This window comes from Pteropus alecto, unplaced genomic scaffold (assembly GCF_000325575.1).
Source record: "Pteropus alecto unplaced genomic scaffold, ASM32557v1 scaffold45, whole genome shotgun sequence".
In the NCBI taxonomy this organism is placed as follows: Eukaryota; Metazoa; Chordata; class Mammalia; order Chiroptera; family Pteropodidae; genus Pteropus; species Pteropus alecto.
This window is the reverse complement of record NW_006442491.1, coordinates 26,636,544-26,662,106: the sequence shown is the minus strand read 5'-3', so window position 1 is coordinate 26,662,106 and position 25,563 is coordinate 26,636,544. Positions and strand designations below refer to the sequence as shown.

Genomic DNA, 25,563 nt, shown 5'->3' with positions numbered 1-25,563 from the left:
TACCCATTTAAATTTAAACTCATGGATTTCTTCCATTCTTGATCCTTTTTTCCCCAGAGCAGATTGGATTTCTTTGTTAGGTGCTATCCCAGAATGTTATTCCCTTTCTTTCTTAGCACTGACTTCATTTTCCAAATGTGTTTAAGGTCCAACCCCTCTGACAGGTATCAAGCTCCAAGAGGGGAGGACCACTTATGTTTTGCTCACTACTGTATCCCCAGCAAATAGCATGGAATGTAGAACAGGATGTCCAAGAATTCTTATTTAGTCGAATGGATAAATGGATGGATGGATAGACAGATGAGATTCAAGCATAGTAACCCTATATTCAAAGTCAGAATAAAAAGGAATAATAAGAAACCCTGTTACAGTTGATGCTACATACTATTGTCTTATTTTCTGCACCCAGGATTGAGTGAAGAAAGAGTGGAATCAAAGAATGTTTCTTTGCATGTCAGTTGATACGTAGATTTTAGCATGTCTCCCACCCCTGCCACCAATCCCTAGTCTGCCAACGCTGAAGGGAATTTTACGAAACCCTTGTTATGGTTCCTGACAAACTGGGAAATGCTATTCAAAATATCCTCAAGTAGTCAACCATTGACTGGTCTCGTAATGTGATCCAGTTTTTCTTCCAATCATAAGAAAAGGGAAGAGTAGCAGCCGGTGGTCTTCATACTCAGATGGGCTGCTGCCTGACTCTGCCAGTGGAAGAAGCAAGAAAAATAATAAATACAGGGAACAGCTGTAACAGCAGATTGTAGTTCTCCATTTGGCCAAATGGCCTCACAAGTGGCCATGATAACATCAGTTATCTGGGGAGGTTCTGGGAAACAATGGGCACCTGTTACATGGGTCCAACTTTTAATGTCTTGGAGATCTGGCTTCCCCACACCACTATCTTGTGAGCTGAGATGTTTCTTTAATTATTGAAACTTACTAAGTAAAAAGGAAGGGGTTTGGATCATATTGGTTTACTAAGTAAGAAGAAGCCAAGATGAGTTGATAGAATATCAGAAATAAAAGGAAATAGGTTTCTTGGGCAGCTTCAAGATCATCAAGGAAAATATCATGGTGGAGTTGAATTTTAAAGGATGAAGTCAGAATTTGTCAAGGCAGAAGAAAAGAAACGTGTTATTGCTCTTTATTTTGTTACAACACACCATGTCAACACTTAATGGCATAAAACAACAACTGCTACCTTTTGCCCACAATTCTGGGGGCCAGGAGTTTGAGCAGGGCACAGAAAAGATATCTTATATCTTTATTAACATGGGGAAACTCAGCTGAAATGACTTGAATGGCTGAAAATAACTGGGACAGCTAGCTCTCCAAGGGCTATGTCTGAGGGTTCAGTTTTTCTTCAAGTGGCATCTGCGGGACAGCTAGCTCTCCAAGGGCTATGTCTGAGGGTTTTCTTCAAGTGGCATCTGCTAAGGATGGAATGCCCAAATGGCTCTTTCATTTGCATATCTGGCCCTTTTGTTGAAATAACTAGAACATCTGGAAGTGGCTGGCATTGTCCTCTCCCTATACATCTAACATAAGCTTCCTTGTAGTATGGCAGACTCATGGGAATCACACTTCTTGCATGATGGCTGACTTCCCCAGAGCAAGGGTTCCAAGAAATCCAGAAGCAATACCAGTCTTCTTAAAAACTGGGTCCATAACTGGCCAGCATCACTTCTGGTGCATATCATTATTAAAAGCAGTCACAGGCCAGCCTAAGAGAGTGGAGAAGTAGAGTGGCATGTGCCTACAGAAAGGGAAGGTGTTTATGGTAGTCATCTTGGAGACAAACTACCACACTTTTCTAAAAGAAGAGAAATGTACAGGGGCACAGAGGTGTGAGAAAATCTCCTTGTCTAATACAATCAAGAATGAATAGGAAGATTTTTCAAATCTCCACTTTCCTCTTCAGTTAGAGTGATAACTCTTTTACTAGCGCATGGTTCACCAGGTTCTCTGAAGATTTTCAGAATCTGGAAAGAATTTTTGCTCTCTTCTTTGTGAGTATAAATGTATTCTCTAAAACACAGTCTAAAAGACATCAATGATGTTAACTCTCTCTAGAGCTTGAGAGAGAATGTGAAGAGTGGAGAGAGAGGGTCTCTTGGTCGCTGTCCAAGGTGCTGATCCGCCTTGTGGTCAGGGTGACCCTAACTTTTTTCTCAGGAAGTCCCTTCTCTTAGGTTTGTAATTATGAGTGTTTTGCCTTCTTTGGAGTATTTGGAGTATTCGCTCCATAGCGTTTAGTGGTGGGAGATGAACCTGGAAAGGTAATTGAGGACTGAGTCTTAAAGGATCTCGAAAACTGTAGTTAAAATATTGTTTTCTGCAAAAAGCTAACACAGATTTTAAGAGGTGAAGGGGCAATGTTGAGCTTAACTTTAAAAAGATTGCCCTAATGACAGTGATGAGACTGTATTGTAGTGGGAGTTAATAAGGCTAAGAAAAAGTAAGTATTGTTTCTGCATACGTCAAATTCAAGAAAAGTGATAGCACAAAATACTATGTGCATCTGGAAATTTTATTTTACACAGACATCCACACTCAAACCCACACATACACACATACCTGGTTATAGAAGTAACAGTCCCTATAACCCAGTTGGTGTGACTCACTCTTTGTAATGAAGCAGGTGGCAGAGAGTAAATGCTCCACAGCATTCCTTTCTCGGAACTGTTCTTAAGTCCAGAGGCATTGATTCAATCTCCCTGCTGGTTCCATATTTTCTTAATTAGTCAATATTTTGATGGTTTGATGTCTGGAAGTATTTGGACATGTTTGATTTTTTAAATGACTGTCCTTATTCAGTTAATGTCTCATTGGGCTAGTTCAGTTTTTCCAAGGTGAAAACCCCTTTCATCTTAAGGGCCTTTGATCTAGGTTAGATGAAATTCCCTCTGATCTACAGATGTGACAGAGGCTCAGAAAGTAAGAGAGTCATTCCAAACTGGCAGAGTCACTTCTGCTTCTGCAGCAGTGAAGACTCATGTGGTCCTCCACTGAGTCTTCAGCCAGATGTGCCCTAGCAAATGCATGCGCTTGCAATTCTGGTCCCTAGGCACTCTCTTATTAATATCCATTTTTATTCTGTCCTATCATTCTCCTTTCAAATTGATCCATCAGCAGAGGTTGACCTAATAATTCAATGTCATTATCATGTTTTACTTATAAAATAGCTACTTGCCTAGTCTTCTTTGCAGTTTTAAAATGTAAATCACACTATGCCACTGCCCAACTAACAGCCTGTAACTGGCTCCCCGTTGCCCTCGGGATGAAATTAAAATGCATCTCATGGCCTCTATGGCTTAGGATAGTCTCATTCCTGTGTACATCTTTGTTCTTATTTTTGGCCACTCTCTGGATTGTTTGATATAGTCCAGTCATATTGATTTTTTTTTTCTATTCTTTGAAAACACTGAGTATTCTCCAACATATGGCTTTCGTTATTTTGTTCCTTCTTCCCAGAACATTTTCTCTCTCTACCATTTATTGTTTGTCCCCTACTTATCCTTCGTAACTATGATTAACTGTCACCTTTCGAGGGCTTCCCAATCTCTAATCTAAATTGTGACCTTTTTTTCCTAATAGTACTATATTTTAGTCCCTCATAGCCTGTATCACAATTATCATGTGTGCAAATGTTTATTCACTGAAGAGTTTCTTGGTTAATGTCTCCCTATTCACTAGACTGTAAGTTCCAAAGTTCAGAAACCACCTTTGTTTGGGCTGTATCCCTGGAGACTAGCATGGTACTTGGCATATCTCAGATGCTTGATCAGTATTTGTTGAATGAATCATTATGTTAATTTTGTGATCAAGATGGAGCGCAATGATTCACTTTTAACTATTCTGTATTTAACCTATTGTTCTTTTGCATTGCTATAAAAATGAGGACCTGCAGGCATGGAGATGACTACGGTTACTCTTAAGGTTTGATGCTGTAGTAGAGATGGGGAGACCAGGGAGGAAACCATTGTGCTAGTCTGAGAGAGACATATGGGGTGCACTTTGAAACTTCATTTCTTAGGAAGTCCTAACCTAAGTATTTTTGTTCTAATCATTAATTCTAAAGGCTTCATCATCAAATACTGGCTTTCTTGGACTCCATCATTCAAAGCAGGCCTGGCAAACAGAAGGAATGCCCTTTAGAACGACTTTGTGGTCTCTACTGCCCCTACCCTCTCCAGAGGTCTCTATGCTTCTAACCTTTTTCCTTCCCCTGTCTCCTTTCCAGTCACTGCTTCTTCAGTTTTATTCCCTTGTGGATATTCCTTGTAGGAAAATATTAAAAGTCAACTTACCCTTATTAAGGGATATGCCTCCTTGGCTTTAAAGAGGAAAATAAAAATAATAAATAACATTTATTGAGCCCTAAGTGTGTGCCAGGGAAAATACAGAGTGTTGTACATATGTTATATCCTTTAATCTTCACAACCTATGAAGTAACAATTATTAGTATTAGGCTTTTTTCACGAGCATAGAGATAGGGGCTCAGAGAAGTTAAGTAATTTGCTCAAGGTCACATAGCCAGCAAGTGGTAGATCTGCGATTCAAACCTAAACTTTCTCTTGCATATGATCTTACTGCTATATTCTACTCTCTCCCAAAAAACATGAGATATGCAGACACTTTTGAGGCCACTGAGAGGATGACATGCTTTGATAGTGATGTCTTCAAATCCCAGGATATAGGCTGTTTCTTACTCCATCCCTTTCTAAGATTGCACTACACTCTTCAGTGGTTAAAATATAACAAGCTTTGGAATGCTGCTGCCAGTCACTCATTCTGTAGTTTTGTTCATCACCTACTATGTGCTAGACATCTTATGTGTTCTCATGCTACATCATTGAATAAAGCAGAAAAAAATCCCTGTCTTCATAAAGCTTACACGGTCCTGGTGGTAAGGAGTGGAAGAGAGAGACAGGAAGTAAACGGTGGACAATAAAAGACAAGAAAATTATATGGTGTTATAGAAAATGATAAGTGCTATGAAAAAATTAAACAGGATAAGTGGAATTAGGAGTGATAAGTGGGGAAGGATCATAGTATTACAGAAGATGAAATTGGACCAAAGACTTTTAAAAGATGAGATGTGTGAGCCATGTCGGAAAAAAAAATATTTTTGCCAGAGGCTCCCAAGGCAGGATTGTATCTGATATGTTCAAGGAGAAGCAAGGAAGCCGAGACCATGTTTTAGCTGTAAAGGACCAGAAAACAAGGTTTTAATAATGAAAAATCTGCACTGTTTTCTGTTGGGACTTGGAAATTCAAGCCGGTGGAGCCCATGAGAAGTATGGACTTCTCTGAATCCAGAACCTTCCAGAAGGCACTATTGTAAATGGGTTAATTCCAGATGCTTCCTAACGAAGACTCTTGTACCTATGAGTCCACTGCCACCCCAACCTTCTGAAGCAGAGAGCAAATCCTATAACCTTCGACACCTTTGTCTATGATAAAACACATGTCCGCCTCTTGGGATCTTTCTGGAAGCCACTTTCAGGATCTCTCCTTGGTGCTGATTCTGACCTTTCTTAGCCCAGTAAGTTCTGGCATTGAATCCTGCTTCCATTTGCCCATTACTAGGTTCCACTCTGACTCCAATCTGTCTCTACAGGACTATTCCAAGTCCTCATTTAGGCTGATCACCCATGCTATGACCATGGTGACTTCCCTGCTCCTCCCCTCCCCATCCCAGAATCTAGTATATTTACCCCATTCAGACTCACTCACTTGGTCTCCACTTGGCAAAAAGCCCAGCGTAATGTCGTAAAGGATGTTAGTTAGCACAGTCATTTCTGTTATTGTTTTCTAAAAGAAGTGTTGCTTTTTCAACTGATCCTAGACATGGTGAATGTTTAGTCACCATTACAAGCCATTTATTTAGCATGAAAATTTATTAGTCCATTGTTTAGCAAATTCATCACATTGCACTTTTACTTAGCAGAATCACTTAATTAGTGTTTTATTACTGGAATCGACTGTCAATTATGTGGCTAATTCATTTACTTAGGGAATGAATTTTTTATCTGGGTAAAGCCATTCAAAGTGCACTGTTAACTCTTTAATGATTAAAGATTATTGTCAATGGCAATTTAGTTACAAGGAAAATTAAACCATTTTTTTTGAAATATCAGATGTTGAGAAATTTTTTAGAAAAGCTTAGAGAGGGTAGTTTAAAATCTTTCATGAATTAAAAAACTTTTATTAGCTGAATGGTTCAGAGCATTTCATAAAGCTAAGTAGAATTAGCTGGAGGGTTTTGATTGGACCCTTTGAATAAATTATTACAATATAATCTTAGATGTTGCTATTGCTGTAATGTCTATACATGCTCTTTCATTAACATTATTTCTTTGGGTTCTCACAAAAACTGTGGGGGGTGAAATTGGGGTTTCCAATTGGCAGTCTCTAAGATGACCCCAATAATCCCTGCCACCTCTTCCATATCCATGTGTGATGCCTCCCCTTGAATGCAGGCTGGACCTAGCGGCTGACTTCTAATGAATAGGATATGATTAAGTATTAGGATGTAACTTTCAGTATTAAGCTATCAAAAGACTATGGCTTCCATCTTGGGTGCTCACTCTTTCATTTACTTGCCCTGTGGGGAGCCAGCTCCAATGTCAGGGGCTACCCTATGAAGAAGTCCACTGGGCAGAGAACTGAGGGAGGTTAGTTTCCGCCCAATAGCCAGCAAGGAACTGAGGCCTTTACTCTAATAACCCAAAAGAAAATTAATTTTCCAACAATCACATGAGTGAACTTGGAATCGGATTCACCTCCAGTTGAGTCTTCAGACTTGAACATCATCATAGCTGATAACTTGAGGGCAACCTCATGAAAGATCTTGAGCCAGAAGTACCCACTAAAGCTGCACTCAGATTTCTGACCCACAGAAACTGTGAGATAATAGATGTTTGTTATTTTAAGTTGCTGAGTTTTGGAATGGTTTCTTATGTAGCAATAGATAACTAATACATGGCTTAACAAATGAGATGTTATAATACTTTACCTAAAGCCTTTTAGTTAATAAGTAGTAGAAGCAGAATTTAACCTTGGTTCTTCTGATGTGTTTCAATAGACAAACCTTTAGGGGCTTTTTAAGCTTTGACATCCCACAAGTACAACTATTCAGTCTTTTTCTCTATGCTAGTGGTTTCCTTGTGACCTGTACACCTTCATCATCATGAGTTGAAGCCACAAGGATTCTGCAGAAGCTGGTGAGCAGGCTTATAGGACTGCTCTTCTTTACCATGGTTCAATCAGGAACTGAGTCAAAATTCCTTTTTCTGGTCCCCAGTCCCTGCTCCGTCCCCACATTGAATGGTTGTCACAGTAGTTTCCATACATGACTTGCTCCAAACTAAAAGTGCTAAATTCTTAGATCCAGGGTGTGGAGCCAAGGAATCTGTATTTCATATGCTCCGAGTGACTGTTGTTCAGCACCAGGGATTTGGGTCCACTATATTAAACAAAGCGGGTGGCCATATCAGCGATCACCTTCTATAATTCAGCAGCTTAGGGTCTGCCAGGCTAAACTGTGATGTGCATACACTGCTTTCCTAGTTCTTATGAAAGTGTTAGGTATCTGTTTTTCCCAGAGTAAAGGCCATCAGCTTTGGTTGCTTGAATTTTTTGTTTGTTTGGTTGATTTTGAACAATGCTAACTAAGCTGCCCTACCTCATTCACAACGAGCAGAAATGACAGTGCTTGCTTTTTTTATGAGCAACTCTAGGGCCGCTGGTGAACAAGTTGCATTTCTTAACTGGAAGTTCTCTTAGAGAGCATCTAACCTCTTGCTACTCAAAGTGCAGGTCCATGGACCAACAGCATCAGCCTCACCTGAGATTTGTCACAAATGCAAATTCTCAGGCCACATTCCAGACCCCCTAGATCAGAATCTGTATTTTCAACTCTCTCCAGAAAATGTATGCCAGCGTTTGAGAAATATGGGTCTAATCCAACTCCCTAATTTTGATGTTAAGATCCACAAAATTGAAAGTAATTGTGCGAGACTATTTAATGGCAAAACCAGGATTCAAGTCTTGCAACTTTATAACTGTTACTTCCACTCTGTTAGTGCCCTGTCATCTTTGTGGTTTATTATATCCACAAACTTCATTTAAATATCCAGGGCATAGTTTGAAATGAAGAAGGCAGGCTTCTCTCTGCCTAGTACAATGGCAAACTCATTTCAAAGAGCTGTTGCACATTTAAATTTCTTCTCCCAGACAAGTTTAGTCATTTCATTTTCTCTCTTTGCATATCAACGAAAGACAAAGTTACCTGTCAGGCTGAAGACTGTACAACTTGTCAAAACTGAATTTCTCTAGTTTAGCTAAGTATTACTTTGCAACTATTTTGTATACCTCTGTTTTATTATGATTTCAATGAATGAGAGAGAGAAAATAAGACAAACGCATGTTGTCAGTGTGAGATGTTATTTAAGGTTTTTTTCTTCCTCGGAGGGTGTAGTTCTTGGAGCACAGTGATACATACACAATGCAAAATGCTGGGCTGGTTGTATTTCATGTGAGCATAATAACCCTGACACCAATGAGAAGCTCTATATCATGTCCAGCCCAAGCCAGGGTCACAGCGAAGCTGACAACCTTCAGTCTGAGAGAAGCACATTGGATCTGGGTATAACTAAAATTACCAGAAGCCCATCTGGGGAAGAAATGCATTTTCAGTAAATGTGACTTCTCACTCCCTACACCCTCCAAGGCTGATGACACTGAAGCAGGAAATGAAGGTCTTGCTACCCTCACCATAGAAATTAGAAGGCATGAGAGATGGACCTTGAAAACAGACAGATATTATGTCTATCAGCAAGATAGAGGATGGATTTCGGAGAGCCAGGTGCAAACAAATAGGTATTTACTGAGCGACCACTTGCCTTCATGGAGCTTAAGTCTGGTGAAGGATATAGACATTGAATAAGTTCACTATTAATTATTCATTCACTGTTGTCATTCATGGAGGTGACATATACATCCAGAAAGACACATTGTAATTCCTGAAGATGGTATTGGAGGATGTAACCTGGTACTCTCAGCTGGGGATAAGAGCAGACAGGACTGTTTTCCTTGATATCTTCAAGCATTCATAAAAGTCAGTAGATTTTTTTTTTAGTAAACACCCATATACTCACCTCCTAGATTTAGAGTAACATTTTACTGTCCTTTGTCACTTATTTCCCATCTATCCCTCCCTCAGTCTATCGTGATTTTTTTTTTTATTCATTGCAAAGGAAATTTCAGACATCAGTACACTCACTTCCCTTCCCCTCAATACTGCACTTTGCATATCAATAATGCAGACTCAATGTTCTCTTTATTTTTTTTCCTTTGAGATAAAATTTATATAGAAATAAATGCACGGATATTAAGCTCTTTATTCCGTGAGTTCTACAATTGCATATGCTTGTGCAGCCCAAACTCCTAATGTTATAGAGACAGATCAGGAAGATCCCTCATGCCATTGCCAGTCAAACCTTGCCCCTGCTCCACGCAATAGGTAATCACTGTTCTGACATTTTGGAAAGGAACTTTTGAGGTGAGTTCTGAGGATGAATAGGAATTCACTCAGCCTTGGGAGGTCGGGGGAAGGTTAACCATTCCAGGAAAATAGCACGTGTGTGCAGATTCTCAGGTGGACAAGAACTTGCATGGCTACACTCTAGTAAGCAGAAGACGGAGCGACATGAGAGGAGACAGGTGAGAGAGGTGGGAGCTAGACCAGTCATTCCCTTTGAAGCCATATTAAAGATCAGGAACATAGCTGAAGGGCCATGGGCAGCCAAAAATGGCTTCGGCAAGGAGCTGACATGCTCAGCTTTGAACTTCTAAAAAATCATCTAAAGAGTAGAACATGGAGAAGCAAGAGAGGATTCAGGGTGATGTGGGGATGCTGTTTCAACCATCATGGGGAAAGAGAGAGGTTGTATATGTGAGGGTGCTGGCCATCTCTTCTTCCTCTGTTGTGTTGACCTCTGAAGCATTGTGTTTTTAACGATTATAAATCAATGTTTGATTTTCCTTTTGTCTCTTCATCTTTCAGAGATACCAGCCATAAACCTTTTGTGGAAACTGTAGTTCAGAGAGGTTAAGTAACTTGCTCAAAGTCACACAGCCTGTAAGCGGTAGTGTCAGGGTTTTCACTCAGGTCAATTCATGTTCAAAGTCAGTACACTTTTGACCACTTCCCCGTCTTCAGGGAAATATGATGGGATTCTCTCAGTCTTTCTAACTGGAATCATTTTTTTCCCTTATTAAATCAGATTCATCAACCCCACCAGAATCTTCGAGGTGGAAGATCACCCCAATTACTCACAATCTCAGCCACCTTGGGTGCACTTTGAGGATGAGTTCACATCTGTAGCCCAGATTTTCCTTTAAACAATGATTTGGGGATGAGGACATGTGAGTCAACCAATTGGCTCTACCAATACCGAGTTTTACTTATTTTTATTTATGCTGCTTGTAGCCCTGCCAAACACAGAAATGGCATGCAGGAACCACCTGGAGGTTCTCGTGCTTGCAGGCTGAGTCGGTCCCTTCCTTCCTCCTACAATCTGTCTTTTTCTCTGCACAAACTTACCCTCTCAAAAGCCACCTCAATATCATTCTCGTTCATGCTTATGAGAATATCAAAACTATACAATTCTTTATTATTTCCACTTCAAGTAACTTACTGACCGAGATATGTTCTTCTAAGTTCTTTTGAATATTCTAATTATATTAACATGCACAGCCATATACAGAACTTTTACTTATAATCACCTCACAATCATATTAATCTTTCCAATACTGGGTAACCTCACAGTTTTCTTATTACTTTAAATATACTTCATTCTCATCTGATAAGTAATGCACTCCCCAGGAATCTATTTCTTCCCAGCCAATATTTGTACCGTACTTAACCAATAGTTCACAGAATTGTTTAGGCACATACCTCATTGTCTATGTATGGAATATTTTTCTACTCATCAAAGTTTAGATTATTCATTACTTTGGAGCATACGTGCCTCTAAAAGTACAAAGAAATGACAAATAGGCAATAATTAAACACTAGACTTGGATGCTACAAAAAAGGGCTGTGTTTCCAGTGAGCTAAAACTTTTTAAGTCTAAAATTAATATCCCTTGTCTTTTGTGGTTCAACAGTATATCTCCATATACCCCTCAGCTTTATTCTCTTACTTCTGAGTTTGATCACTAAGTGGTTAAGACCTAGGAGCATCCTGTTGTTGCTACAGGTCTATCGTTTCTGGCACACCCAATGTTCTTCATCTTTGTTTCAATTGAATTAGGTTTATAAAACCAACGCTGTGGAATACTGATGTCAACACTTTTGCTGTCTTGTTTTCCTACTCATTTTCATGAAATTGCGACACCCCTCCACATAAAAAAAAAAAAAAGAATGGTTTTCAAAGTTTTTTTTTTTTTAATGAGGAAATCCTTTCTTCAAGAACAGTCATACCTAGACTATTTCCTATTTTAAAAAATTTTTTTAAAACATTTAGCTCTGGTTGGAGCAGAGGTGATGGAAATCCATGTGCGTGCACAAAACCCCTCATGGGAGTTCAATTCTCTGGTCCACAGAAGAAACTCTGAACAGAGCTCACCCTTTCTCATTCTGGCTGAGCTCTTAGGACACTAAGTCCACAGACAGAATTGGTTTATGCCTTCCCCTCCAGCCCACCTGGGGAAACTTCCACTTTATGATTTACAAGAACCTGGATTATAAGAGCATCAGGGAAGATGGGGCTCCAGTTTGTGGGGCTCTGGCAGACTTTCGAGTTACACTGAGAGACACTTACTTTCTTTATTGCTACAGTCACCCAGGGTCCAGTAATCAGCCCTAGAGACCAAAACTCAAAGGCTGGTTGAGTTCTGTTGCACAAAGCATCCTTGTGCTGGAACTGCTTCCATATTTTGGTGATGGTCACAGGACTCTGCACACATGACTAAACATAAAACTAAACACACATACACACTCACGCATGAACACATGAGCACACACGCGCATGTAAAGCTGATGAGATCTGAATAAGGTCAGTGGACCGTACTGATATCAATTTCCTGATTGTGACCTTGTATTATGCTTATTCAAGATGTCAGCATTAAGGAAAACTGGGTGAATGATATGCAGGACCTCACTGTGCTGTTTCTTATGACTGCATGTGAATTTACAGTTATCTCAAAATAGAACCTCTTTGTTTGAAAAGAAAGAAAGAAACTAGTGCTGGGTTGATCTGTAACTTTTGACCCTGGCCACATTCATCAGAGTCTTCAGATGTCTTACTTGGTTTTCCCAGTCATGACTTCACTCGCCAATCCAAACATTTGAGAAAAGTGTTCTACTAATTTCTAGCAGTTGTGGTTTATTTGCATCTTTTCTTCCTAATCATTTTTAACAGAGGTTCGTATAATTTATTGGCGTTTTCAAAGGAAAGAGCCAGCTTTTGCTTTTCTTCCGCTTCGTTGTTATATCTTTAACTTCTCTTGTGTTCCATTTACATATGTTCTTTTATTTATTTACTTACTTTCTACTTTCAATGACTCCATTTTTCATATCTAGAAGTTAAATTTGTATTTTCCAGATTCACCCATCTTTTTTCCACGACGAGTTACATTATCTTCCCTTTCTCTTTAATTAATCCAAATGTATTTATTTTATAGTCTCTCTGATTGTTTTATTACTTGCAATTCTTGGGAGGCATATTTTTCTGTGTATCATGTCTCCTGACTCTCTCTCTCGTGGGGATAAGCTTCCTCACATGGCTTGCCATTCTTTATATTTTATTTTCCCACTATGAGTTCATCTTTAGAGGAGGCAGTTTGGTTTTGTGGGAATTCATGTGTCTTGAATGATGAAAATACCTCAATAGGGTGGTTTTTCATTTGCTTGTCAGGACAGGAGGGTTTTCAGAGGTGTTTCATAGGTTTTGTATGTTGTTTTCTACACATGTGGTAGAGGTCCAGAGTTTCTGTTTGAAAGCTATACGCCCTTCTTTTTATTCTGCCAATTGATTCCTTAAACTTAAACACACACACACACACACACACATGCACACATTGACACAGATATGCACACACACACGAGTAAATCCTTTAATTTTGAATACGATTGATATATGTTGACTATTATGAAAAGTAAAGAAGTTGACATACTTTTTAAAAATTTATTTATTTTCCCTAATTTTTCAATTACAGTTGACATACAATATTATATTAGTTTAAGTGTACAACATAGTAATTAGACATTTATATAACTTAGGAAGTGATCACCCAATAAGTCTAATGCCCATCTGACACCATACATAGTTATTAAAATATTATTGACTGTATTCCCTATGCTGTGCTTTACATTCCCATGACTGTTTTTATAACTGGCGATTTGTACATCTTAATCCGTTCAACCTTTTACTCATCCTCCCAACCCCACTCCCATCTGGCAACCAGAAGTTGATATACTTTTATTTTTAGTTATGCATCAATCACCCACTTTGTAGTTTTGGTTGGTAAAAGTTCATATTTTAGGTAAGAATTTTTATATTAGTTTTTTATGTGATTTCTCTATAAGAATACCTTTTTATAGTTCATTCTGTTTTGATTCATATTTATTTTTATTTTTATACACATATCTATGTTTAACTGATTTTGGTATTTAACAAATCGGTTCTTTTATAAAATGATTACCTTCAGTATTGGGTGTTTTTTTTTTTTTTTCTATTTCGCCACCTCCCCAAGCCTCTGGAAAAGAATCAGAGCCACTATAATTTTTGAACCTTTGTTTACCAGAGAATGTCTTTCTGTAGCTTCACGAATAAAAACAACTTATATCAGAGTATCATTTTGGGGTCTCAACATTTTCTTCTCAAAAATTTTGTTACATTACTTTCTCCCATTTAAATTTGGGCAACAAAATAGGATTAGCATGCTTTCTTTTCTTTTATAGATAACCATTTTTTTCCAGACTAGATGTTTATCTGAGTGTTTCTACATCAATAATATTTAAACAATTGTATCAGGAGATCTGTTCTATTTTTAAGTTGTACATGGAGAACACTTTACATCTGAAGATTTATGCTTTTATTCTGCCAAAGGGCTGTTTTTACATCATATCCCTTATTGCTTCTGTTCCATTTATTTGGTTTTCTTCTTTAGTAACACCAATTATCTGTCTTTTATATGTCTGTTTTCTTTTCTCTGAAAATGTCTTTGTGGTGCCTTCACACATGAACACACATGAGTGGATTATAGATACAGAGGAAATGGAAGTCTCATTGTTAAACCCTCACATTTTCACAGCAAGGTTCTCAGATGAATTCTCCACAAGTTTCTGCCTGTGGCTTATTCTCATTCCAGATTCTAGTGTCCATTTTAATTCTGCTATCGTATTTTTGGTTTCCTCACAGTCTTCCCTTGCCTCACCCAACCAATCATTTTTCAGTTGCTTCTGAACTTGATCCATATTTTGAAAAGTCTGTTGTGTCACTATTTAATCTTTGACTTCCTTTATTCTTCCATGTTTTCTAAAATGCATTTCTACTTTCCATTGTGTAGATTAAGATGCCAGTAACAGAAAAAAAATCAAATTGGCTTAAACGATAAGTTAATACGTTACCTCACAGAACCAGAAGTCAAGAGTTAGAGCAGGTTCCAGGGTTGGTTGATTGAGACGTCCAAGAATGTCACTAAGGACCCAAGTTCTTTCAAGTTCTCTACCATCTTTACCATCTCACATAGCATTTCCTTTAGCCTAGATCCCCTCAAAATGCTAGATTGCTTTAGTTCTAGGCATGAAACCACATGTGGAAATGCTCAGTGGGAAAGAGGGGCCACTGGAATATCTTTCTTAGAAGTAAGGAGACCTTTCCTAGAAGCCCCTTAATAGAACTGCTCTCCTTGAAAATTTTTGAAAATTGGCTAAGGGGATAGGAACATGTGGTTGGCTTAAGAAAACTGAGATTTACCCCTAGGTCTAGGAATAGAGTCATCCTCCTGAGTCACGTGGGGAATGGGTGGGCACCCAAACCCATCTGAAGGCTCAGCTGGAAAGGAAGAAGGCAGAGGATGACAATTGGGTGAACAGCCAACACTGACTGCTTATTCATTCATTTGAAAATTGTATTTTTCTCAGCATCCAAAAGTGTCATTTTCTTTATTTTTAACATGGTGGATTTTTCTAAGACCCATGTTCTTTTGTTTCTGTTTACTTAACTTTAAAGGAGAAGCTATCTCTCCAGGACCGGTATTTGCCATAAACAGAGAAGGCGGACTCTCGCTGTTGCCTTCACCATCTGACTGGTCGGAACTCTATTCTGTGGCTTAAGCAGGTGAAACAGTGGATGGTCACAGGCCCCATCCCTCTGTAGAGTGTCCGACACCCTCCTTCCACCTGACACAAGTACTGTGGAAGAAGGAATCCATGCTGTCTTCACAGAAAGGATTGATTTCTTTATCAGAAGGAGTGAACGAATCCAGAAGTCACCTTCCCCATGACTGTTCCCATCATGGTTTGTTCTCTAATACTAAGCCTGTGTTCTAGGATCCAAAAGTCTTCATCTAGCCTCTTTTGTATTTGCCATGCCAGGGCCCCAGTAGAAGGGATTGAGGGAGATAAAGGGCTTAGAGATGCCTAACACCCTATATTTGGTGAGTAGAGTTCTCGATTCTGAGCTCAGGAAAGGAAATAGGAAAAGATGAAGCATTTCTTATCTATCCATCAGGCCAGTGTTACCTCATATAACAGACTATGCCATGCCGATTGCCAGTTATTTAATGCCCAGTTCAACTTCGTAAAACATGGCACAGTGGAGTGGCATTGTACTTGCTATTAGTTTTACAAATTCAACCCTATACATTTGGCCAGACTCAAGAATGAGGAGGTAATTCCATCTGCCATTATATTGAGTGAGGGGACAACTCCAAGTAGATATGAGATGGGGCATGTAAAGCTACTGTTTCTCAGAGGTCACGACTCTATATATGTATTCTAGTTTAAGTCTAGAATTCAGAAATATAGAACAAATTTTTCATACAATATGGCTCCTCAACACAAGCCAACTACTGCATTGGATGTTTCACTAAAGAAATTGCAGCCTCTTCCAACTCTATACAGGAAATTCCCTATATTGAATTAGGTGAAAGACGATTTTATACAATTTCAGAGATTTTTAAGAAATTTTGATAAAATGAAGTCTTCATCTTTGCGCACATATCAAGTGTGATACTGATATAATTAATGGATATTCCTCCCAAATTCTGACACTAGATTAGTCTACAGACTTAGATTTTAAGTTTATTTTGCTGAGGCTTTATTGGTATTTGGTGAGAGGAGGAGCTGAGGCATTGCCTGCTATCCAGGGGCCATCTTAAGGTTTCTTCCAGTAAAATCCCATTGAACCCTCATAACAACCTCCTTAGATGATGATGATCACTATCATCATCATTATCATCATCATCATCATCATCGGTGCCATCTATACTGCCAATTACAAATGACGATCTTAGGCTCAAAGCCACTTTTCTGAAGTCCCATAGCTAGGAAGTTGTGGAGTTCATATTTCAATCCAAGTTTTCTCTTCAGGTTCTGTGCTTTGACCCTGATACCTGCCGTCGCCACAGCCCCCACTGTGTTTGCTCTAATCAGATCTCCACTCTGAACTAGGTGACTGGCTTCCTCTCCACCTCGAACCTTCTGTCCTCTCTCAGGCCCCTCCCTGTTAGTGAGCAGTCGCTAAATACTTACCTATCCACTCTTCATGCTCTTCTGCTCTAAAGAGCACATAGGTTTGAGAGGAATTGTAGTAGATGAAGTAAATAATAGATGCCGGTATCAAAACACTACAGGAATTCGATTGGCTACGTAAGAAATTTTGTCTTGACTCTGTGAAAGCTTTTGCTAGGAACAACTTGATCAAAGCTGTGTAAAAAGAACTGTGAAAGCAGAAAGAGCCCTCAGGAGCCCGATGGAATAGTTCTGTCGTGGGCACCTGCCCTGGGCTATAGCAACAGCAACGGAATAAAATGGATGGCTGTGGAGTGTGTCATGAAGGAAAGAAGAGAGATGCCCTAAAAGACTCCCCAGATGCCCTCGCCGGTCTGTGGATTCCCACGTGCCTGACAAGACATCTTGTATGACACCAGAACAACTATCGTCTTCAATGCTTACCAGATATCAGGCGTCATGTGAGCACTTACCATGCTTCATCTCTTTGAATTCTCACTACACTTCTTTCTAGATGAAGAAACTGAGGCTCAGAAATGTGGCCCAGGTCACACAGCCCATAACGGGTTGAGTAAGGATACCAACCCCATCCTGTCTCATTCTGGGATCCGGACTCACAGCATTTCTCGGGGTGTGGGTTGGGCTCTTCTTGTGGGATGTGAATAGTTATGTAAACATGTTAGTGAGCATTGAAACAAAACTAGCATATCACACCCACGGTTTAATGTTTCACTATCATTCATAATAAGATGGTTGAAAGTTGATTTAAAGAAAAAAGTCGACGCTTCCCGTAAGTGGCCCGAGGTGACCTCTGAAATTGGTTCGCTATTCACTTGACCCAGAAAACCTCACAAAATCATGCAAATGAAGAGGTTTGAATCTCTGTGTTTGCTTTAAGAACACTCGTGAAACTGCCCAAGCCATCAAGAGTATGCATATCTGAAAGCCACCAAGTATCTGAAGGATGTCACTCTACAGAAGCAATGTGCGCCATTCCGTTGTTACAATTGTGGAGTTGATAGGTGTGCCCAGGCCAAACAGTGGGGCTGGACACAGGGTCGGTGGCCTAAAAAGAGTGCTGAAGGCTTGTTGCACGTGCTTAAAAATGCAGACAGTGATGCTGGACATAAGGGTTTAGATGTAGACTGTCTGGTCATTGAGCACATCCAGGTGAACAAAGCTCCCGAGATGCAGCGCAGAACATACGTGAGCTCCCCCTTGCCACACTGAGATAATCCTCACTGAGAAAGAGCAGACTGTTCCTAAACCAGAAGAGGAGGTTGCACAGAAGAGAAAGATATCCCAGAAGAAACGGAAGAAACAAAAACTTATGGCTCAGGAGTAAATTTAGCATCAAATAAATACTAATAAAAGTAAAAAAAAAAAAAAATTGAAGACATAATCTTATAGATCTGTACTCTTCAATGCAGTAGGCACTAGCCACATGCAGCTATTTACATTTAAATTCCTTGAAATTAAGTTAAAGTAAAAATTCAGTTTCTTTTTTACACTAACTTAATTTTGAGCACCTAATGGCCACAGGTGGCTAGTGAGTATCATATTGAAAGTGCAAATATACAGTACTTCTGTCTTCATATGTAGTTCTGTTGGACAGTGCTATGCTAGAGCCATCTTACACTAGATCAAGGTCTTTTCAGAGTTTGCTCTAGCTCTAAATCAGCTCTCTTTAGAACTTGATCCGGCTCTGGATAAGTCTACATACACCTGTACTGTCCACTATAGTAACCGCTAATCACATGTGGTGTTAAGCGCTAATATGGCTAGTCTGAATTGGCATGCTCCATAAGTATAAAATACACATCAGATTTCAAAGCCTTAGTATGAACAAAGAATGTGTCATTATATATATATCATTAATAATTTTATACTCACTATATGTCAAAACATTATTTTGATGTATTGGGTTAAATAAAATGTATTATTGAAATTAATGCCACGTGTCCTTTTTTTTTTACCTTATTCAATGTTGCTACAAGAAAATTTTGAATTACATATGTGGCTTGTGATGTATTTCCACTGGACTTCTTTGCCCTACGATGTAATTCTGGAGGGTTCGCCCTTTCCTTGTCTCTTTCTTTCTCTAGATCTCTGCTGCCCAATACAGTAGCCATAAGCCACATGTAGACATTTAAATTTAAATTAATTAAAATTCAACACAATTTGAAATTCAGTTCCTCAGTCACATTAGCCTCATTTTACATGCTCAGTAGCCACGTGTGGTTAGAGGCTACCATATTGCACAGCCCAGATAGAGACCATTTCCATCATCGTGGAAAGTTCTGTTGGACAGAGGTGAAACAAGTTGACAGAGTTATGGCAAACCCACAGAGGTGAGGCATGAATGCCTAAAGCTTGAGAAACGTTTGCATGGTGCCCAACTGTGGCCTGTCATCCTCCAATCTCCTAGGCACCTGTCCCTCCTCACCTTTGTTGGGCTTGTTTATGCACACCTTACCTCTTCTCCCCTGCAAGGGCTGCAGCGTGCTTATCTTCCTCTTTATGCCCTCCTATGTGTACATGGTATTTCACACCGTACTCAGTAGACATCTGTTAACCAGTTGGAGTGGCCATTCCTAGCAAGAAATTGGAAATATGTGGCTGAAGCCGGAGGGAGATCTGTCATGGCTGGGAGCAGGGGGATGGAAAAGAGAGAGAAGGTTAAAGCCATATTAGCAAGGAAAAAAAGAAGAGGAACTGGTAGAGAGACAGGAAAGGAGTCAGAGGGAGAGTGACGCCCTGGGATCTCACGCACATCACCAAAGTCCCTCTGCCTGGCCCACCAGCCCCTCCCAGGCAGCGACAAAAGTTTATCGCAAGGGAATTCATGGGCTTAGGCAGCAGCCATAGAAAAAGTAAAAAGCAAACAAACAAACAAACAAACAAGACACCCAAATTATTATTGTGTGACAACCATGCAAGACTCATAAACGAGAAGTCGAAATGGTATGAAAACGAAAGGTCTGATGAGGAGAAAAATGAAAAACGTTCTCTCCCTGGGCCAGCTGGTTTGAGTTACATTTTATGAGCAGCATGTGAGTTCCAGCGCCCTTGTTGAATTAGCCGCAGAATCGCACGTTAGTTTTAAGGCTCCCTCTCGAATAGGGACATCATAACGCTTTTTAATTGGGGCTGATAAAAACGTAGCATTACTTGTAGGTTCCTGAGAGAAGTGAGTTGTGAAATTGGGTTCTCATTAAACCTAATGATGGAAAATTAAGGATAGTGCGTGTGGTGAAATGGGGTGTGATAAAAGGCATCGCTTCTGCATTATCAGAGGTTAATAAGGGAATAGGTGAGGTGCGATACACTGGGAAAGAAAAGAGTCCAACTAGTTGGATTAATAAACCTTGAAAATCCCTTGGTTCCAAGTCTTCATAGCGTCATTAGCACCAGCGTTGACATTATTACAAATGTTCGGCAACACAAGTTGTTAAATTTCAAATGCATTTATTTTCCATTGCAGTATTGATTTTGCTGACACCAAGTTTACAGTCTGTCTAGCAATGTGTTTAGGGAAAATATCCATATTGGTAGCTATTTGGTTTTGGAAACATTTGGCATCTCACAAAAAATTGCCAGGTGCCTATTTCTAAGAAGGCTGTCTCTTCCAGGCATCCGGTCTCCCAGACAGACTATGCCTCAGGTCCGTTGGGAGACCATGGGTCTCTGAAGACATCTGTCCCCATATATGATGGTGGCTTAGGTGGGAAACACTCACAGGTCTCCAGCTCATCCTCCCCTGGGAATCGTGAAGTGCAGTATCTAGAGAAGCAAACTCAAGTATTTCTTTCTTCTCCATCCCCAACCCCACCATACTATCCATCACAAGAGAGATGTTTGCAGAAGGATGCTTCATTTACGTGGCAGCTGACATGGCAGCATGACACCTACTAGAAATAGTGTGAGTCTTTAAAGAAAGGAATTCTTCTTAAAACCCTTCCGCAGCTTCCCACCGGCTTGAAGATTCTTGTACATTCACAGCTTTCCTGGACCAACCTCACATCCTCTCTTATAGCTTTGCCCCCATCACATTTCTTCCCACCACCTTCGCTCCCTGTCAGCCTCCTTGCTCCTACCTTAAATGCGCTTGGCTTCTCCAGCTTCTGTTCTCATGCTTCAGATGGTTCTTCTTGTCTGTTTTTCCTGCTAGACCATCAAGCCTTGCGGATGGAATCTGTATCACGCTATGCACTGCCAGTGCCTATCAGAGTCCTTGGCACAGAGAGAGTTCTCAGTAAATCTCACTGCTGATCACAAGAGTGTGATGGAGAAGGAAAGCAGCACCCCATCCCCGCCCCCTTTGCCAAGTGCTACGCTTAAGCAATGCCTGTGAAGATGTGTTACCTATTACTTAAAATCCCAGGAGAAAACGTTATCAGCACTTTTACATGCAGTCAGGAGGCTGTGCTAACATCTCACTTGGGTCTTTCTTCCTTGTGCATAAAGCTATAAACGCTAGATCTTTACATTGGCAATTCTGTCCTTACTAGGAATAGTTTTTCTCATGTTGTCACGCAGGAAGAAATTTCACTTTCACATATAGAATCAAAGTCTGATGGATTATTATGACACGAGAGACAATCAAGCTGAAGGAAACATGGATTTTGCAAGGACGAGTTGCAGAAAACTGGGACTATATGCTAAGCCTCCAGGGAATGAGTGTGGCATAGGCTTACTGGGGTCTGCCTGGGAGCCTTGCTGTGTCCAAACACATCTGGATGACATGCATCGAATCTGGCAGTTCTCATCTCATGCATGCCACAAACAGATGGTCCAGGGCACACAGATTGGGTATGTCTTTGGGAAGAAGTCGAGCGGACCAAGCCCAGATAGATCTGGGAAAGATGAACAGCCTTGAAAGACCCAGAAGGAATGCCTGGCATCGAGATGGTAGGGCGAGAAAGTGGTTTTACTAGTCCACGGAGAATAGAGGAATTCAGCCTCAGCAGGCATCAGTGTGACCAAAATAATTGAAGGAATTAGAGCAACTTCATGAGTATAAAGATTATCAGCAAGGGGGAGTATAGATCTTATATTAAGGAGAGATTTTATGAAGGAGATGAAGCATAGGACCCAGGTGTGGGAGAAAGAGCTGGCAGAACTGACGGAGGAAGTTCAAGCCTCCTTACCTGTGAGGTATGTTCAAGGACAAGCCTCCTTACCTGTGAGGTATGATCAAGAGCATTAAGTGGTAGGGAAATTAGATAGTAGGTAGATGGTGGTCCCTGATGCAGAGCCCATAGTAGGAGAGAGCAGATGAGAGGCTCATCTGCTCTCTCCTACTATGGGTTCCTGCTATAGGGTTCCTGCTATCTGCTGGTGACCCAAGACTGGCTCCAGTTCCTCCCAGTATAAAACCTAAAGAAAACAAACTAATAGAGAAACCAAGTCACAGGGATGCAGGCAAATGGCCCAAAAGCATATTTGTGGCTCTGATCTCCAGGGACCCAAGGCTCACCTGCAGGCAGGCACCAGAGACTATTTCCAGACACCCTCCTTCCTAAACAGGAGGGTGCTCCCCGTATCCAGCCTGTCTGGATTCTCAGAGGTTCCATATTGGCCAGTATCGGCCAAGACTGCCCCAACGAGCCTGGAGGAAGGACTGAGGCAGGGGTGTCAGCCAATCTAGACTCTATCTTTACTCCATCAGTACACACCCTTGAAACAGAATGAACCAAGGTTATTTGTTTCATGTTTGTTGTTGTTGTTGTCGTTGTTGTTTTAATTCTTAAATCTACCACTACAGCCATGCCAGGGAAGTAATGTATCTCTCTTTTTGTGGTTTCCTCATCGATCGAATCCTGAGTTATTTCCTTTGGCCCTTCTCAGGTCATGCTGGAGGGAGGCATATAGTCTAGTGGATAAAGCTCTCATCAGTGATGGTCTGTTCTGCCTCCTTCTCTTTGAAGCAGACGGTAGCCGTGGAGAGCTGTCCCAGCCCACCCTCACGATCCAGACTCACCCCTACCGGGCCTGCGACCCTGTGGAGATGAGCTATCCTCGGGACCAGTTCCAGCCCGCCATCAGGGTGGCTGACCTGCTGCAACACATCACCCAGATGAAGAGAGGCCAGGGCTACGGGTTCAAGGAGGAATATGAGGTAAGATACCAGCCTGTGGGGAAATGGGTACAGAGGCTCACGGGTGCCTGGACCAGCAGCGTCAGCATCTCCTGGGAGCATATTGAAAACACACCATCTCAGGCCCCACCTAGACCTCCTAAATCAGTTACCTACATTTTAACCAGAACCTAGATGATTTGTATACCCTTTAAATTTGAGAAGCGCCATCTAAGAGAGTCTGATTCCTCCTTTCTGCCCCCCGCTTCTTTCCCACACTCTCTTTCTCTTCCTTTCATAACCCAGTCATCGCCAAAAGTTCTACCCTGTGGAGTCACAGCTTCTTTCACTATGAAGCTAGAAATGGCTCAAGCCCCCATCCCACGTGTCGTAAGAAAACCGGCAAATCTCCCCTGCCGCGATTCTGGGAGGCTGGCTTGTTCCCGGTCGCCTCCTGGCTTTGCTTCTATTGTGTTCTCAACCCTCCAGGCCAACACCTCCTCTCCAGTGACTGCCGCCCCCTCTCTCTGTACCTTCTCCTCACCTCTGCGTTAGGCATCCCGCTCCTTCCTCCCTAAAGCATCTCTAATACGAAGGGTTCGTGAGTGGCGGTTGTTGACACAAGGTTTGGGGAATAAGGAAGGCTTGCAGCAAAGTGCAGGCAATGCCTGGATACCAGTCATCCCGTGGTTCCCATGTCCTCACAGATCTCTGTATCCACTGCCTTTCCCAGAAGTTCTTCTTAGCGTCCTATTTGTTTTTTCCAGGAGCCAAGAAAAGGCCTCCCACATCCCCTCCCTTGATTATGCAGAAAAATTTCTTTTTTCGTCTCACTCTTTTTGTTTCAAACCTTGCCCTTTAGGCCTCACCTTTTACAAACGAAAAGTAAAATAAAATAGAGAGAAAAACTCTTGAAATGTTTTCCTGAGCTAAAGAGCACCTCACTCCCCCTGAGGAATCCTGCAACCCCCATCAAGCAGGTTGAAATCCAGCTGCAGCCAGCTTTGAAAATTTTCTTGTTTTACTTTTCCTTTCCTCTCAGTCTCCCTCTCCTCCTTCCTTCCCAAAATATCTTTTGAGCATCTACTGTGCACCAGGCTCTGAGTTATATGAACTAGTTTTTTTGTGGCTTTTTTTTTCACATACAGCATGTGCCCCAAATATGCTGGGTTCGGCTTCACTGTATGCAGTGAAAACGCATTGGCTCAGATGAGACACATTTGGAATTCTTGATAATGCAGGCTAAGTTTATCTTTCAGACTATATTCTCAGAAAGAGCTTACAAAGCAATTATTTCAGAAGTTATGTGAGGTCATGTAATTGTGCTAAACTGGGTGTCCGGACAGCTGGATTCCAGTACAACAAACTGTATGACCTTAGCATATCGTTTTGCTACCTGAGTTTTAGAATTCTTTTATTTGTTGAGTGAAGAGTTTGTATAGGTAATTTCTAAGGACCTGTCTGAACCTAAAATTTATGGGAGTGTAAACCATGGTGGCAAGGGGCATATCTGACACATTTACAAAAACGAAAACGGTTATATCAATGCATGTGAGTAATTACCAGCTTGGGAGAACCAGCAGTTAATTTCAAATTTGGTCTAAGTAAAGTAGCACATTTCATATGCTCAATCTGCTGATTTGGGGAAGGAGACAGTCTCATCACCTCCCATGCCTGGGCCTTATTCCCCAGGGGCTTGGCTGAATAGTCCCAATCCCTTAAAGTGTGTGGGTGGCGAGGGGGAGGAAGGGGGTAGTTGGAGGAAGCGGGTAGTTGGGTGCATGTGTATGCTTCTACACACATACATAGATCTGTTTGCTGAGCAAATGGCACAAGAGAGTGTGTTGTTTGTAAAGGCATATTCAGTATTATGATGGTGTCATATGTCAGTCACAATACTTAATTTGTTTTAAAGTTTCAAAGAGCATTAAGGTATATGTGTGACTTAACAAGTACTTGAAGCCTGAGAAACATTGTTCTAAGAACTTGCATGAAATCCGAAAACAAAACCAAAAACACATTTGACTACTTTGGTGCATTTCCTTCCAGAATAATATCCTTTTTAAAAGCATCCATCCCTGAGTAGTTTTTTTTTTTTTATTTGTACCTTTTTGCATTTTTCAAACTTTCTCTCTTTTTTTTTTATAAGCAATAGAAATATATTTCTCATAGTTCTAGAGGCAGGGAATTCCAAGATCAAGGCTTTAGCAGATTCAGTGCCTGGTGAGAGTCGCCTTCTGGTTCACAGATGCCCATCTTCCCTCTGTGTCCCTACATGGTAGAAAGGACGAGGGATGTCTGTGGGGTCCCTTTTATAAGGTCACTAATCCCATTCACAGGGGCTCTGCCCTCATGACCCACACACCTCCCAAAAGTTCCATCTCCTAATACCATCACACTAGGAATTAGGTTTCGATATATGAATTTTGAGGGGACACAATCATATAGACAAATATTCAGTCTATACTACTCTTCTATAACTATAATACAGTGATAAAGGTGAAGAAATCTAACATTGATATATTTGTGGGGTTTTTTCCCCCAAAAAACTTTCTGGCATGGAAATGAACTGTTTTTATAATGAGATAGAAAACAGTACATGTTGTTCCATCATTTGGACCTCAACCAGAAATATAACTAACTAGACTAGCCTTGGCCTCAATTAGTTCAAATTATTTTAATCAGTTAGCTAGAATGCTTAGCTTCTAGTTAACAGTATTTTCTGATTAACCAGA

At 40.6% G+C, this 25,563-nt stretch overlaps 1 protein-coding gene and 1 pseudogene across 1 annotated transcript in view; both read left to right on the top strand.

Annotated features, from left to right (window-relative positions):
• The window catches only part of PTPRT (protein tyrosine phosphatase, receptor type T), a 675,700-nt gene that overhangs the window by 577,658 nt on the left and 72,479 nt on the right, over nt 1-25,563 (top strand). The window contains exon 16 of the mRNA XM_015596894.1: nt 22,680-22,870. Coding sequence (XP_015452380.1) covers nt 22,680-22,870 — 191 coding nt within the window. The remainder of the gene's footprint in view (nt 1-22,679; nt 22,871-25,563) is intronic.
• Nucleotides 17,570-18,094, top strand: LOC107196377 (annotated as a pseudogene).